Source organism: Sminthopsis crassicaudata, chromosome 1 (genome assembly GCF_048593235.1).
Source record: "Sminthopsis crassicaudata isolate SCR6 chromosome 1, ASM4859323v1, whole genome shotgun sequence".
Classification (NCBI taxonomy): Eukaryota; Metazoa; Chordata; class Mammalia; order Dasyuromorphia; family Dasyuridae; genus Sminthopsis; species Sminthopsis crassicaudata.
In genome coordinates this window covers 570,885,018-570,903,141 of record NC_133617.1, presented here as the reverse complement: position 1 = coordinate 570,903,141, position 18,124 = coordinate 570,885,018, and the positions used below count along the sequence as shown (strand labels likewise).

At 31.9% G+C, this 18,124-nt stretch overlaps 1 protein-coding gene across 2 annotated transcripts in view; it reads right to left on the bottom strand.

The window, feature by feature from the left end:
* EDIL3 (EGF like repeats and discoidin domains 3) overlaps positions 1 to 18,124 on the bottom strand; it is a 685,096-nt gene that overhangs the window by 524,624 nt on the left and 142,348 nt on the right. For both annotated transcript variants that reach the window (XM_074282146.1, XM_074282145.1), the window contains exon 2: positions 12,840 to 12,968. In XM_074282146.1, coding sequence (XP_074138247.1) covers positions 12,840 to 12,968 — 129 coding nt within the window. The remainder of the gene's footprint in view (positions 1 to 12,839; positions 12,969 to 18,124) is intronic.

Here is an 18,124-nt window from a genome sequence, read left to right as displayed (position 1 = left end):
TGTCTCTCCATCTACTATCTATCTGCCTAATTACCTATCTATATTCTTATATATAAATAAGTATTCATAGATATATAAATAATTAAAGAGAGAAAGAAATAAAAAAAAACACATATAACATAATAGATAAAGAGATAGATTAGATTACATTAGATTAATAGATGGATGGCTTCACTGAATCATTTTTCAATTGTTTCTTTGTGACTCAATTTGGGATTTTCTTGGCAGATACTGCAGTGGTTTGCCATTTTGTCCTTCAGCACATTTTACAAACAATGAACTGAACTGATTAAGTGACTTTTTTCAGGGTCATATAGCTAGTAAGTGTCTGAGACAGGATTTAAACTCATTAAGATGAGTCTTCCTTATCCTAGTTCCCATACTCGTATCAACTGCACTTCTGATAGATGGATAAGTGGATAGAAAGATGGGTGGGTGGATAGATACATAGATAGATTTTTTTTTTGCATACAAGTCTATGGATTAGGAACTGCTTATGTTATTGAAAGAAGAAAAGAACTGCTAAAGTTACTAAAAGAGAGAAGAAAAGAAGGCAGAACTTTAGAGAGTACCTAGTTAGAGAGGACAATATAAATAATGAACCATCAAAGAAGATAAAAAAGGGATGGTCAAACAAATAAGACAACTAGGAGAATGTAGTATTATGAATATCCAAAGCAGCAAATATATCCAAGAAGGGAAAATGGTCAACAGTACAAATGTAGCATAAGATGAGAAGTATGAGAATTGAAAATACAGTATGAGATATAAATATTAAGAAATCATAATAATGTATGTAATTGTCTTCTTTTAAAAATTTGGACAATTATGTTAAAAACAATCATAAGAATGATTTTAATTTAGGTAGATGACTAGATAGAAACTAAATTTTTGGTTACACAAGTTAAAAGAGTTAGTTAGCATATTATATGAGAGTCAGAATTCCAGTAAGATGAAATTAAAAGGGTAAAAATTAAATGGGTAGGAATCTAATGTTCTACATTTGGGTTCAAGAGATCATCATTACTAATACAATATGAAGGAGGCATGATTAAATAGAAAATTTTCCAAAAATTATATGGAAGTTTTAATAGTAGAGGATATAAAGCTGGTCTTGAACCCAGGAAAACCTGACTTCAAGTTGTCTGATTGATAAAAAGCTTTATCAATGAGCTTTAATCAAGGGAAATTATTCTTGTAGTCCTCTAATTAGCTCTGAAAGACAATAAATCAGAAAAGGTACTGACTTGAATTGGTAAAGGTAGCTTCCTCCACACATTTTTTTAAAGTTCAATGATCAGGGCAACTAAGTGGATAGAGCACTGGCCCTGAAGTCAGAAGGACCTGACTTCAAATCAGGCCTCAGACATTTAATACTTTCTAGTTGTCTGACCCTGGACAAGTAACTTAATATATATATATATATATATATATGAAGTTTAATGATCTATACACTTTCACAAAGGGAAAAAAACAAAACAAAACACATGGTCACTCAACTCCAGTAGATACTGCACCATTGACATCTTTGCTATTCCCTATCATCCCTAGATTATGGACCCATTAACCACTGTAAAAAGATAGGCAGGAACATCTTCTCAAATAACTAAGTAGAATTGGCTGATAAAAAGCTAAAATCTACTTTTTCTTGTTCTTTCTCCAATGAAACTGGAGGGCAGATGCTGTACATCAATCATTCATTTGCCCTTTCATGTACTACAACATTGGCTCCCAATCTGTGGGTCACGACCCTCTGTAGGGTCATAAATTGTTCTCAAAAAAAAATTCATATTAAGCATGTATTTTCTTAATCAGTAGTTACTAATCTTAGAATAACTATTCTGTGGGGTTTACTGTACTTTTTAAAAATTAAAAGGTATCTTCATGTTTTAAAAAACTGGAACAGTTGCATTAGGAACTTACTATAAACTTCTTTGTTCCCTGACTTTTTTTAAATTAGATTTCCTTAAACTTTTCCTGAATATGACTATCCTAGTTAGCCTAAGCTTGTCCAATAAGTCATCCCAAGTAAATATTTAAAAATAAAGTTGCATGTTTACATTTGCAGAATACTTTCCCTCAGAAGCCACACTAAGACTTATCTTTTCATAATTTACATTATGACTTATGGTTCACCAGAATCTATTATATTTTATTGCTCCAAATAAGCTCAAAGAAGGTATATGTTCATGATACCTTATTGTATAAAGCCTTTGAATATTATAGCAATCAATCTGCTAACCCAAAAAATAAAAACTTCATCTCCATACATCATTAAACATTCTCAAGTAAGCTTATCCATGGCTAAGGGGAATATGAGTCAATGCTGTTTTCTTTTTAACAGTAGGTAATTTATTCAGTCCCAAATAACTTCCCGGAAATGCTTGTCAGTCCCAGGGAATATTCTCTAACCAAATGGAGTTTATTGATCTCACTGGCAAAATATAACATAAATTCACCTTTGAAACTATGCTATTTATAGAAATGACAGTTGGGAATGTTTTGATTATTATGTAGTGTAATGTGATGTTGTCTCCAGAAGCTGCCGATCGCTATCTGGGAGGAGATCTGCTGTGTCAACTCAAATCTCAAGGACAGATTCTTCTTCCTGTAGAGAACCATTGTCTCCAGACAGTTGGTATTAACTCTCGTCCAGAGAAGTGATTTCCCTTCCTGCAGAGAGCCACGTCAAGCTTGGTCTAGAGAAGAGACTGACTTTTTTCCTCCAGAGCTGCGCTCTTTATCCTCCCAGAGAATGGGCATGGGATAAGGCAAGGGCTTCTGGGAAGAACCACTTCAACCAATGAACTTGCTCCTACCAAGCACACAAGCTCTTCCCCAGGAATTCACAAGTCAAACTCCCAGGAAAGGCAGGAACTAGAAAATTGTCAAGTACCAACTTAGCATTTAGTAAGAACCTAATATCTTATTATCTCATTAGCACTTAGTAAGAACCTAACAATGTAGCATTTAATTTATTAATCAATTGATTAATATTTATCAGATAAAGAGAGGCACTATATTAGGTGCCCTGTACTTTCTAAGGCTCTACATTAGTATGCCAAAATGTACCTTCTGGACTAGCTCTTTGGAAAATCTCAATACCAGCCCAAGCCTTTGGTCTTAGAAGAGGAGTGATGAGGTAGAAACCCCCATGGATGGTCAAATATGGAGTCCGTTTATTTCAAGTTCTCTCAGCCTTAAATACCTTGGTACAATTACATCACCACAGAACACTGAGCATGTACTTATAATAAGTATTTTGTTATCATGTGAATACCTCTTTACTGTAAGTAGAACATAGGTTGTCTGACCCCCTGACTTCTCTGGAAGGATGAGTCACCTCCAGGAGGAGATGGGGAACCAAACCAGATGTTGTCAGCAGGTTCCCTATTGGCTGAAGGGTCTTATACCTCACTGAGAGTTCCTCCATTGTCTGTGGCCCTCTACACTAGGTAGAGGCCCTTGCTTTCAAGGATCTTATATTCTAGTGGAAAAGGATGATAGATACACATAGATAAGTTAGAAAATGATTAAGTGCATTGAAAAGTTTAAATAAAGTGATCTGGACAATCAACAGATCAAAGAAAGCCTCATGAAGAAGGTAGCAGCTGAGCTGAGCCTATGGTCCAATAGGTTTTGTCCCTAATGGTAGGATTTCAATGCTCGATTGTACCATTATTAATTAGTGATTAATCATTACTACTTTATTGTGTCTTGGGCACTTTTGACTAATGAATCCTAATGTAGAAAGGGATGAATAGCAACCATTATATCTTAGTATCTTCAAGAATCAGGTTATTATTTTTTTTTTCTCTCTTTTTTATTTATTTATTTTTTTTTATTATATATATATATATATTTTATAATATTATCCCTTGTATTCATTTTTCCAAATTACCCCCCCTCCCTGTATTCCCTCCCCCTGATGACAGGCAATACCATACATTTTACATGTGTTACAATATAGTCTAGGTACAATACATGTGTGCGAATATCATTTTCTTGTTGCACAATAAACATTAGAAACCGAAGGTACATGCAACCTGGGCAGACAGATATTAGTGCTAACAATTTTCATTCCCCTCCCAGTGTTTCTTCTCTGGGTGTAGCTACCTCTGTCCATCATTGTTCAACTGGAAGTGAGTTGGATCTTCTTTATGTTGAAGATTTCCACTTCCATCAGAATACATCCTCATACAGTATTGTTGTTGAAGTGTACAGTGATCTTCTGGTTCTGCTCATTTCACTCAGCATCAGTTGATTTAAGTCTCTCCAGGCCTCTCTATATTCCTCCTGCTGGTCATTTCTTACCGAGCAATAATATTCCATAACCTTCATATACCACAATTTACCCAACCATTCTCCAACTGATGGACATCCATTCATCTTCCAGTTTCTAGCTACAACAAAAAGAGCTGCCACAAACATTTTGGCACATATATGTCTCTTTCCGCTCTTTAGTATTTCTTTGGGATATAATCCCAGTAGTAGCGCTGCTGGGTCAAAGGGTATGCACAGTTTGATAACTTTTTGGGCATAATTCCAGATTGCTCTCCAGAATGGCTGGATTCTTTCACAACTCCACCAGCAATGTATTAGTGTCCCAATTTCCCCACATCCCCTCCAACATTTGTCATTATTTGTTCCTGTCATCTTAGCCAATCTGACAGGTGTGTAGTGGTATCTCAGAGTGGTCTTAATTTGCATTTCTCTGATCAGTAGTGATTTGGAACACTCTTTCATGTGAGTGGATATAGTTTCAATTTCTTCCTCTGAGAATTGTCAAGAATCAGGTTATTATTGATAATCAATTAGGAAGATAAGAAAATGTAGCAATGGCATAGGATTTTACAAATTGAAGAATATGGTTTAAAAATATTCCTTTAAAAGACTGACCTGTAATTTGTGCTACTTGGATGAAACTCTTACCTAATGAAAAAAGCATTTGCAGGAATTGCTGTCAGAATTGGCACTTTAGAAATGTTATTTTTTTCTTATTTACTTTTATACTAAGAATATTTAAGAACACCCAAGATCTTTTTTTTTTTTTTTTTGAATATTCAATTGATCTGTACACATGGAATCCACTCAGGCCTATTGCATGATTTTTTACTTTCTCCCTGTCTTCCATCCAGAGAGGACACATGATATGGTAAAGGATGGGAACTTGACTTCAGGTCCTTAATATGGAGACCTATGAAGAAGGACTGGTACAAACTGAAATTACCTGGAGTATTTGGAGGGAGCTGGCATCTAAGATCAGGCTTAAAGATTCTTTTTAATGATTTCACTATAGTACAAAATATGAACATCCAGAAACAGAAAAGATTGTCTATGGCAATTGACCTGGGAGGGCACACATACAGACTCTCAGAGTTTATACACCATTAATTTCCCCCTCTGATTTTCACCTATTGGTACCAGTCTATCTGTTCAGACATCTTTCATACTGCAGTCTTTATTGTGTATATTCCAGATAGTTATCCTCTGAATTTAGCATTATATTTCCCACATTGTTACTTTTTTACAGATTGCTTCCTAATGAATTATATGCAATTCCTGCTCTCATACACACACACACACACACACACACACACACACACATATACACATAATTTGTATTTTTACAATCCTTTTCTGCCTCCTGGATTTAACTCATAGACCAGCTCATAAGGAAAATTATTTCTGATCCCACCAATCTTCTTTCTCTCCTCAAAATATCTGGTATTCACTTATCTGTTTACATGTTGGATTCCTCATCATAATATATAGTCTTAGAAGGCAGAGAATCCTGTTTAGTTTTGCTAATGTATCCCTAGACTTTTATGCAGTGCTTTGTACATGGTTGCTATTAAATTCTGTTTGTGGTATTGAATTAAATTGAATATATATATATATATATATATATATATATATATATATATATATATATGTATATATATATATATTTTTTTTTTAAATCATGGTTCTACTTGTTGTAAATTCAATTTCATGTATAATTATATAAATTAAATTTATATTTTATATCTAATTAATACTAAAAATACAACTATCCTTTTATTTTAAGTAGTTTGTTTTAAAGAATCAATTTCTGGATCAGTTTTCCATTGCTCTTCACTTATAATAAAGAAGAAGCATTACTCAATTAAACATAATTAAAAACCCCTCCTTTCTCATTCTTTGTCTTTCTCCTTTCTCTTTCTTCTCTGTCTTCAATCTCTACCTATTTCTATTTCTCTTTGTATCTTACTATTCTCTTTCTGTCTTTGTGTCTTTCTTCTTTGTTAATTTTTGTCTCCCTCTCTCCTCTCTCTTTCTTCTCTTTCTGTTTGTATATATCTCTATCCCTTATACTCACATAAATACACACAGACATACACACTCATGATCTTAGTCTCTATTTCATATACACATAGATAACACATGTAAATTCATTTAAAATCACTTAATTATTAGAGTTCTTATGCTATTGGGTTCACTCAAAAAATTTTAGAGAAATAGCATAAAACAATCAAAAAGCTTTTAATCTAAAACATCCAGAAAACAAATATTGTTTTAAAATCTCTTTTACTTATTTAGATGCCATTTCATCATCCACTTCACTTTTCCTAAATAAACATTAGCTGAGACTTCCCTAAGTACAATTAAAAAATAAAACAAAACAAATCAATAAATAATGAATAGTGTCACTGATGATACTTCATCTTTGTGACTTTAGGCAACTTGGAAATTTCTCAGTAATCACCTCTGGCCAAATAGCTTTGACTACTATAATCTAACTCTCATTAAGATAATGTCAGGGAAGACTTGATTCAAGCTGCAACTCTTTTCTTTTTATTCAAGAGTCAATATTAAAGAGACCTGACACCTCCTTCTTATAATTTCCTTCACTATGCTGACAACCTAAGTGAAATTTGCAGAATCTTCTCATTTGAAATCCAAAGTTCAGTCATCCAAAAATAGCTTCACCTAGCCCAAGAGATCTATTCAAATTCTTTACCATTCTGACACTTGTATGATCACTAACCATTGGGTCTTTAAGACATATAGTCAAACTATGCTGCAATACTTGGAATACTGATACTGATAATCTTCAAAAAGTCAAAGAGATTGTGGGAATGTTCTGTGAAATAATGCAATATAAGAAATATAATATAAGAAAATATTTGTAGGTCAAGAATACTTGAAAGAGCTATTTTTATTTTTCCCTGTTAAAATAAAAAGAGGAAAATCCCTATAACAATTTTAAACCATTGAACTGCATTAGGCTAATGAAATCTTAAATTGGCATTAGAAAGGAAGTTAAAATTTTTCACTACATTATTGGTAAAGACTGTGGCATAGAAAATAGGAGAATTCACAATATTAAGATTAGGTTGAAATTCGGTTTGTGAAACATATTTTTAGCTTGACTTAGGGCAATTTATTAACCTCTTGTTTCCCTAGGTGAAGAAGAATAAGAAAAACAATAAAAATAAGATGATGATGATGATGATGATAATGTTTTCTAACATTTACATAGCACTTTAAGGCTTGAAAAGTGATTTATATATGTTAACTCATTTGATAAATAACTATGTGAAGTAAGTTGCTATTATTATCTGCATATTAGAGAAAAGAAAACTGAAACAGAGCATATTTAAACAGACTTTGCATTAGCAAGAGTATGAGGTAGAATTTGAATTCAAGTCTTCCTAATTCCATGTCTTACACTTTATCTGCCATATCGCACTAGACAAGGGTAGAATTGTCCATCTATATTACTTTAGAAAATTTCCTGACCAAGCAATTGGCATACTAATAAAATAAAAGGTCCAGACCAATATTATTGTATTTACCTATGTTTGGGATATCTATTTGAGAAGTAAAACTATAGAGGAAATGAAACATGGAGGACAAAATTCCAGTTTTGCTGTAAAGGATAGCTGGATTTGAATTCTATCTTAGATTCTAGTTTTATAGCCCTAAGAAAGTGATTTAGGCTGTCTCATTTTTCTCGGTTGGTTAAAGAGAGATAATAATAATAAATATTTTACAGGGTTATTATGAGGGTGAAATGAGACAAATAATATAAAAGCCAATTGAAAATGTTAAAGAATTACAAATTTTGTGACATAATTATTATTGCTATTATTGTAATGAGAATAGGATGTCAAAACTTCATGTTACATGTCAATTCATTTCTCTGAAACTTTGATCTTTTATATGTAAAGTGGGATTCAAATTAGCAATAAATACTAAATGTCAGTTGTATGTAAGACGAGGAAGGGAGTTCAGAAAATTTTCAAACCCTATGCTGACATGAACAATAGGAAAGAAAAAAAAGGAAATGGTTACCAAATATACCAATGTATTTTTTATATACAATGATATCAGCAATCTTCCATCAACAAATATACACATTTTAATTATTTCTAACAGTGCTGATCTCTTGATAGGTTTTTTTTTTTTTTTTTTTTTAACTTTTACCTACTAATATCTAAGGATTTTTTTTGGAAGGATAGGACAGATAGTTTATTTTTTTCTGTTGCTTATTTCTAAATCCTACAAACATAGTAAATATAGCATTTTTATTTATCATGAACACACTCTGATAATTAAAATAAAGTTAAATTTATGTAGTTCCAGTATTAAAATATTTTCTCATATTTAAGTTTCAGTTTTAGAAGTACATAATTGCTTAATCAATATTTTTTTAAGAATCTACCATGTTTCAGGCAATGTTTTGGTTCTGCAGATATAAAGACAAAAAAAAAATTCTCTATTTTAAGAGCTTTACATTCTAGTGGTAAAAATAGCCTGCAAATGTATGAGTATGTTATATATATATGATTTTGAAAGAGGGAGACGCTAACAACTGCAGAAATTAAGAATGGTCTCACATTGAATGTAAGTTATATACCTGCATATGTATAATTGTGTATTGGGGGGGTGTTGTGACACACATACACATCATATATATATATATATATTTAGAATAGTCTAGTAAGATTTTATAATACACATAATATATACACATTTATACACAAAAACACATTTATCCCTACAAATATATACATATGTGAGTATACAATTACAAGCATATACACATGTGCATGAATCTGCCTTATTACTAAGGCTTACCTAGGATTTCATAAATTCCCACTGGTTTCTCCAGTCTGGATATTAATACTCATCACCAAATCTATAGGTCTATTATCAGGAGTTTTGATTGATATTCAAAAAGAAATTCTAATGATAAGTAACTCAATGGTCAGTCATTTGTTATTCTAGACACTGGCTGTTGTATTCAATAAAATCTAGATAAAAAAAGAACAGATTTAAACATTACAAATTTCAGGAGATAGAATTGGAAACTGTCCTTTTCCCTAGGGAAATACATTGTTAATATCTTTGAGGTAGTAGGAAATTGAAAAGTTTTTAGAAATAAGCTTCACAAATTAAAAACAAACAAAAACCCCCACAAAATGAAAAACCTGTCTCATTTATAGGAGGATAGAGCAGGAAGAGGTGACTTTTATAAAAGTAGATAAAAGTAAAAGAAAGATGGGGAGGTGCTGTAGGAAGGGACCAAGATTGCCTTTTTTACAGTGGACACAAACTCAGGTAGGGGAGTTGTCCAAAATTCCTCTCAACACAGAGGGACATTAGATGAGAAAAAGTACTGTTTACCAGTGGGACCAAAAGTTAGGTTTAATTGTAACTTGATATGTTTTAAGCAAAGAATAAAATGGCAAAATTGGTTAAGGATCTCTTTCGAAAGAGTAGCCTTCAAATATCATGGTATAGCTACTGCAAAGTAATGAGGTTTAGGTTAAAGCATGAAGAGGATTTATCACTAAGAATAGCATGAATTTGAAATGTTCTGCCTCCAGATGTGCTGTAATAAGGAGATTAGATGTCTAACTGCATTTTCCTTCCCATGCACAAGAGAGGAATAATTTTCAAAATTGGGATCAAAATATTTTTTCCTCTAGTACATGCAGGAAGAGTTATTTTTATTCCTTTGGAATTTGAGAAATGAACTAACCTGGGAACAAAGGACCTTAGAACTTTATAGAATCTTAGAATTTTAATGCTGAGCTAAATCAGACCTTAAAGACCTCTCCATCATCTTTGAGGATTCTGTATTACTAAAAACACAGCTATCACTGGGACTTTAGGAGAGTTTGAGTGTTCTTTTCTTTTTTTTCAAGACCTTATCTTCAAAACACCAAATGCTGCTTGTTTATGTAAAATCCTAGCTTACCTCTGTGCACTCTGCACTGGGACCTACCTAATGGTATGGAAGTAATTATCTGACTAGAAGTCCAAGCAAAGTAGCTGATCACAGAGCTAAAAAAAAAAAATTGATTTTTAATGACCTAATGATTCAAATATTTTGTGTCCTAATCACATTCAATGTTTGATGCACTTCAAAGGATTTTATTGCTGTTGTTCGTTTATTTATTTTTGTAATGGATCCTAAAGCATTTTCTAATGCCAGTGTTTTCACTGATTCACTTGTTCATTTGTCCAACAAATACTGATTGAGCACTTACTGTCTATGCTCCAGCACTATGCTATGTGGCATAAAAGTTAAAAAGTAGGATGAAACATAGGCTCTCTCCTCATTATTATTTAGTTTCTTAAACATTAAACCCAAGTAGTTGAATTAAACTGAATTTAAACTTGGGATACCCTCAAGGACTTTTCAACTGAAAAAATTGCCCATTTTCACTGTGTATGTATATGTGTGCTTGTGTATATGTATGTATACATACTTTGACATATATGCACATATATATGTATACATATTATTATTTTATATATACTTATATATATATTTATTTTAATGCAGGAGAAATAACATTTAATTCAAAAAGCTATAGAAATGTGAAGCTCTTTTAAACCTATTTTAGATACATTTTAAAAGTTATTGAATATTAATCCATTATTTTCCATAGAACCCCAACCTCTAGATAATCTGAATGATAATTAAATATATTTTTTCAAGGCTTTATTAGATACTTCATATGGATTCAAGGACTAATGGAACACTCCATAAAAAATCACTATTCCTAATAAGAATTTAATTTTCAATTTAAAATAATGAACCAAATGCATTAGAATTTTGTACCAAAAATATCCACCATGTTACATTGATAGACTGTGGTATACTTAGTAAGGAAAGATTTGTTATATGATATCCTTTCTCATAAAATGAATAAGATTTATTTTTGTTCCTCTGAGCAACATACAAAAGTCAAATATTCCCCTACCAATGCCCTTTGGATGCCAATCCAATGAAAGCCATTTCTCAATCTTTAAAACAAATTGTTTGGCTTTGGCTTTTTCATAATGATATGAAACAAAACAAGCAGCAACCTTCATCCTGTCAGGAACTAGAGCTGTTTTCAATCTGGATATAATGGGTCATAAGTAGTTGCTTGGATTCTCTTTAATTTATCACAGTACTTGACACTTTCTAAGTGTTCATAATTTTTCTAGTGTGTTTTCATTCATTCTATTATTCATTTATTTCATGCTAAGAATGTGCATTGCCATCATTTGTTTCAGAAATATTCATTTCTCCTGAAAATGTGTTTCTCCAATGAAACTCTGAACTTTAATTGTGCCATCTTCCCTCTGTTAAAGATTGGAGCACAGAGAATATAGTCATCCTTCCTCTATAGCAAATAATGAGAAGCCCTGAGGTTCTAGTAGATTGCCAAAAATCTTAGAATGAGTTATCGTAGAATTGAATTCAAAGTGCTATTACTCAGATAAAGCTTAGTGATCCCATAAGCAAAAATGGATAAACACCAAGGCAATGGTTAAATATATTGATCAAATATGTTCAAGATTCAAGTAGCATCAAGTCTGACAATCTGTAATAAAATACAGAGAATAAATACTTTTATTCCTGATAAGATGGTGACCACAACTCTGGGCTTCTACCCTTCCTAAAAATCAAATTTGCCCCTCCCTTTGGCTTTGCTTCAAAATGATTCTCAATAAACTTAACTTAAAGTATGTTCAAAAACCTTATAGTAATTTACACAACTTTAAGTCAATAAATTGAAACATCTTTATTTCAAAGATGCAAAGATTTCCACCGCAGAGCTGATATGAAGAGTAGAGAGGTTTTAGGAATGCTGATAATATGTCTGCCTATAATCTGAGGGGAAATTTTTGGTCATTTACAATATGGCATTTTAAAAGGATGAACACTTGTTGGAGAGTAATTTAAAACAGGAAAGTATCCAAATGAAGTTTACTTGTTCACAAGTAATTAAATCATTCCATAGGAGGAAAAGAGATGCAAATTTTTGTTGAATTGGAATGGAATTTTTAATAACACGAACATTTATTGCAAAGTAAAATTTTAAACAAGACTCTCCCCCAACTTCCTATAATAGAAAGGATTTACCTGATCATTTTTTTTAGAAAATAATTAGGCAGAATTATTCTTTAAATTATTCATAAAAAAAATTTGTCATTCTAAATAGGGTTTCTCAAGTCTATTTAGATAAAATGTGTATTTCTTCCAAATTAGTTTTGGAATTGTGTGCCATTGAGACCAAAATTTTCTTTTTATAATAGCCCTCATTGGAGCTGTATGTAATTGTTAATGTTTGAAATAATAATATATTTTATTTGATTTTTATATGCTTACCAACGCAGTGTTTTTCATCTTACACAATGTTCAAAGGTAAAAAAAAAATGTCAAAAATGAACACAAAAAAAACAGCTAGAATATACCAACACCTATACACTGCATCATAGCTAAACTCATGGCATACATCAAAGAAAATATTCAGATAGCCATTAAAGTGTTCAAATCTTTCACTTACCAACCTCCACAACACTAGAGCAATTGGGATCTGTGAAGCCATCTGGACACTCACAGGAAAATGATTCATCAGCCAGTCCTGTCAAACAGATTCCTCCATTTTCACATGGATTGGAGTCACAAATATCACCTATGGATTGAAGGAACAGGTACTGAGTTTTTCATCCATCTCATCAATCCCATACAATGAATTATCTATCAATGGGCAGAGATTCTATTTATTCAGTTTTTTGCAAGCAACTTTCTATAGATTAATTTGATGCTACTTCTCAGAGCAAAGATTCTATGAAATGAATTCATATAGATGGAAGACATAATTGGATTGATTGAGATATTGAGTTATGAGGAAGAATGACAGAAGTCAGACTTTAAGGGGTTGAGAAGTGAACAAGAAACAAAGAATAAGAGACTGAGTAAAATAATAGTTTGTTATAGATGGAAACTAAATTAAATATTACTGTCAACCAAGGTTCATAAAACACCAAGTCCTCACATAACTTATTAATAGTAAGTGATCACCTATGATAGTGTGATAAAAATTACGTTGGTGAGCATAATTATGTTTTTTAAATTTGTTTTTTTGTTTTTATTGTTCAGTCATTTCAGTTATATCCTACTCTTCATTATTCTATTTGAGTTTTGTTTTGTTTTTTTGTTTTGTTTTGTTTTTTAGCAAAGATGCTAGAGTGGTTTGCCATTTTCTTCTCCAGCTCATTTTACACATGAGGAACTGAGGCAAATAGTGCTTTAAAGTGATTTGTCCAGGGTAGCACAGATCATAAATGAATTTGAACTCAGGTCCAAACTTAGTGTTCTATGTAGTGTGCCACCTAGTTTTTTTTTTTTTTTTTTTTTTTTTTTTTTTTGTTAGTTTGTTAGTTTTTATTTTTATTAAATCACTTTAATGATTGTTTTCCTATGATTATTATACATTTTATATATAATATAAACATTAGTAAAATTGCTTGCCAACAATTTCAGTTTGAACTAATTTATTTCAATATATAAAATATTAAAGATTTTCAATCTCTATATACATCATGTTTCTTTTGTAGTCGTTATTATTCACTTAAAAAACAATTTTAATTATTATGTACTCATTTCTGCTGGTTCTGCTTTTACCATTTTTCATTGTGTTATAAAGGTCTTTCTAGATTTCTCTGTATTCTTTATGCTCATTGTTTCAATTACATTACTTTAACGTATCACAGTTTATTTAATTATTCCCTTGTTGTTGGGCCGATATTTTGCTTTCAGGTTTTATTGTTTGTTTTACAATGTGGAATTAGAATTTTAAGCTTCTCCTATTTTTTTGCCCCATTTACAGAGCTTGACATTATTTCAAAAGACTATGGGGGACAGGCTACACATTGATACTCTGAAAGACTGAGACATCTTTTCTAAGGAAAATTTTGTTCCTGATCAGCATGGTGTTAATATATCTTGTTCCTGGGATGTTCCAAGGACATATAATCAGCTTGGTACTCCACTTATTTGTCTTCCAACTCTATATTGTATAATTTATCAAATTGTCTTGCCAATATAGTATGAAAAAATAGAAGATGTAGCTTTTACTTGATCAGGTTAATAAAGAACTTGGCTTTGATTAAGCAGAAAAGGCAGATATTTGAATCAGTTATGGAAATATTTGAACAGACCCCTCTTTCTCTCTGTCTCTGTTTCTCTCTGTGTCTCCTCTTTCTCTGTCTCTGTTTCTGTCTCTCTCTCTCTCTCTCTCTCTCTCTCTCTCTCTCTCTCTCTCTCTCTCTCTCTCTCTGACCATACTTTTGGGGTATATTCCTATCAGTGGAAGTAATGGATCAAGAAGTGTAATTTACATCTTTCATTCCATACTGTAAAATTGTTCTTTATATATTTGCATTTCTACATACCGAGAGACAGCATGATATAATGAATAAACAATGGCCTTGGAGTTTATAATACTGAAGAAAACAGTATTTAAGTTTTACCTTAGTTACTATCTGAATGATGCTGAGTAAGTTGCTTAATTATCTGTGCTTATTTGTAAAATAATTTCTTGGATTTGATAATCTCAAAGGTCCCTTTGATATATATATATATATATAATCCTACATCACAGTTGTATGTACCCAGCCTGACAAGCACTGAGTTTCACTTTAAAAACAAACAAACAAACAAACAAAAAACCAACAACAAGAGCAAGAACAACATTTTTTTTTCATGCTTATCATTTAACGGCAAATAAATTTGCATAGACTAGGATGTTATATGACTGTCACACATATGTAACAACTTGAGAAATGTGATAATGTCAGAAATATTATATTCAATGGGATTTTGCCCAAACCTTTGTTGTACCTAACAATATAAATGTGTCCTTTCTGTCCATCTACATTTAAATTCTATCATGTCAAAAATTAAGATGCATTGAGGATTTGTCTATCAACATAAATTGAGAAATATATAGAAAACTCTTTATAACCACTTCTTAGAAAAGTTTAACTGGTATAAAGGAAAACACATGATTTATTTACCAGAGAGGCATGGTCGTGAGATGGAAAAAGAAACATAAATTTCTGCTAAATATAATTTATTACTTTTATTATTTATTTATGTTTCAGATAATTTATTAAAAATAAAATAGGGTGAAATGTTATTTGCAAAAATCAAACTAAAACAAAACTAGAACAAAAGGGGAGGAATGAGAACAAAGAAAACTTGTTGGAGAAGGGTAAAACAGAAAATTTTGCTTAGATCTATCAAAGTTAAAACATTTCAGTTATATCTAGATGAGACTCACAAAAGATAATTAAAAAAATCAATGCAAAATCTAAAATCAGTTGACCGTTTTTCCACAGTTATCTATTTCTGTCATTAATGATAATGGAAGAATGGCATTTAAGCCCTAATAATTCAATTCAATTTAATCCAATAAGAATTTCTTAAGCATCTACTATGTGCCAGTTAATTTGCTAATATCTCAGTACTGAATGCCTTGTACACAGGAGTATAAGTTGTATTTAAGAAGATGAAGTCAGAAAGAATTGATGGGGGAACTTGTTAGATATAGAAGACATTGGCAGCACAATTGTAAGGCATTCAGTGATCAGTTTTCTAGATATTTGAAGGTGAGTGAAAATCCAAAAGAATTGAAAAGATTATAGATGATTTCACTGAATCCCACTCCACCCATTTCCTTTCTTATTCTCCCCAGATGATCAATAAGACATTAGCAACTTCTTGCTCATAGGGTTTATTTCTCATTTTTAGTAAATCTTCATGAGAAAGACCTATACATTCTCTGAAGATAGTCTTTATGAATCTCTGAGAAGGAAATAAGCAGGATTTTGAAGATGGTTTTCTACTAAATATATCATCTCTGAGTACATCTTTGATGGAAAAATGTAAAGAATATAACACTGTGCTGTGTTTGCTGATTGCTCAGTGTAAAAAGAGTATATGATTCCATGCAGTCAAATGTAGCCTTATAGATTCTCTTCCGAGAAGGATTTACCCAATGTTCCTTCATAAATACAACCAGAAAGATAGGTTTGATTAACTGATGATTAGTGTCAAATATCAATGCTAGTAAATGTGAAAATATGCTCAATAAAGAGGCTTGCCACCATCATGGATGATTCTGCTTTACAACCAAATATAAAAGAGATCCTGTGGTGACCTCGTTAGCACCCTGGATACCTTAGAATCAGACAGAATCAGGATAAGCAAAAATCTTTATTCTAGGTCTTTAGTGGTACAAGTGAAGAGAGTAGACGTGTAGGAAACCTCACTGCCTCTCTTGCAGAAGTGACCCTGGCTAGTCTCCATACACCTCCTTGTCCCTCTTAAAATTCTCTATGTACACCAAATGATTGGGCCAGCACAGGATAGTGGGAAGGGCCATTTTCCAAGCATATTCTTATAGAGTATTATACAATCAATAATTAGCCTCAAGTGCGTGTTTGTCCCACTTCAGGGCATTGACTCAAGAGTTTCAGTTTCTTTTCTGCAATTAACATTGTTCTAGCTAAATCAAGTCATAAAACACTATAGATATTCTTCAGTGGGACTCCAACCATTCAAAAGAGATCATCCTAGTAAGAAGAAATCAGCCAACAACAATTACAATGATAATCACCACCACCAGCTCTACCACCACTAAATGAGAATAATTAAGGAACAGCCTACTGAAGTAGTGTAAGTGAGTTTATAATTCTGAATGTTTTTTGAATTATAGGAAATGAAAAGTATGACTAATGAGAAAATATTGATTGGCATTAAAAAGACCAATTCAGAATTAAAATTAATTACTACCATTTGTTTTCACACCACTTTTTCTAAATATAATCTTCCTTCATCATTCAATGATCCTTTTTTTTTTTTTTATTTTGAAATTTTTATTATTTATTTTATCATTATTTTTAAAATTTCCATTCCAAAGTCTTTTTTCCTTCCTGCCCTCCCCATTTGTAACATGCCCTCCTGGCAGTCACAATTACTAGTCTGTGCTAGGCCCAACAGAGTACCTTTGACACCTTTGCAGTGTCAACTCTACCCAGCTTGCCTCCTCTGAGGCCTTCAAAGGTCTCTGGCCACGATCTCTTGAATCTATAGCTTAATAACCGGTAGCACACTCAAGAACAGCCATATGTAATCTTAAAACCAAGTGACATGATAACAATTATCAATATCAACAGAATCATCAAATATTGATATCAATTGATATCAATATGCTATTAATTATACATGTGAAATCCTGAAAAACATTTCCAAGAAAAAGAAAGTGAGAAAACTATATTTCAATTTGTACTGAGTTCATCAGTTCTCTTTCAGAAAGTGAATAATAGTTTTCATCATGACTTTTTTGGAACTATCTTGGATCACTGTATTTATCAAAATATCTTAGTCTTTCACAATTTGTAATCATTACAATATTGCTATGACTGTGAATAATGATTTCCTGGTTCTGCTCACTTCATTTTGAATCAGTTTATATAAGTCTTTTTTTTTTTTTTTTTTTTTTTTTTTTTTTCTTATCATTTCTTATAGCACACTAGAATTCCATCACAATCATATGTCACATTTTTTTTCATTTTCCCGATTTATGGACATTGCCTCAATTTCTAATTGTTTGTGATCATAAAGAGTTGCTATAACTATCACTGTACATGTAGATGCTTTTCCTTTTTCTTTAATCATTTTGAGATACAAACTGAATAGTTGTATTGCTGAATCAAAGCATATACAATTTTGTAGCCCTTCAGATATAGTTACTGATTGTTCTCCAAAATGATTGAACTAATT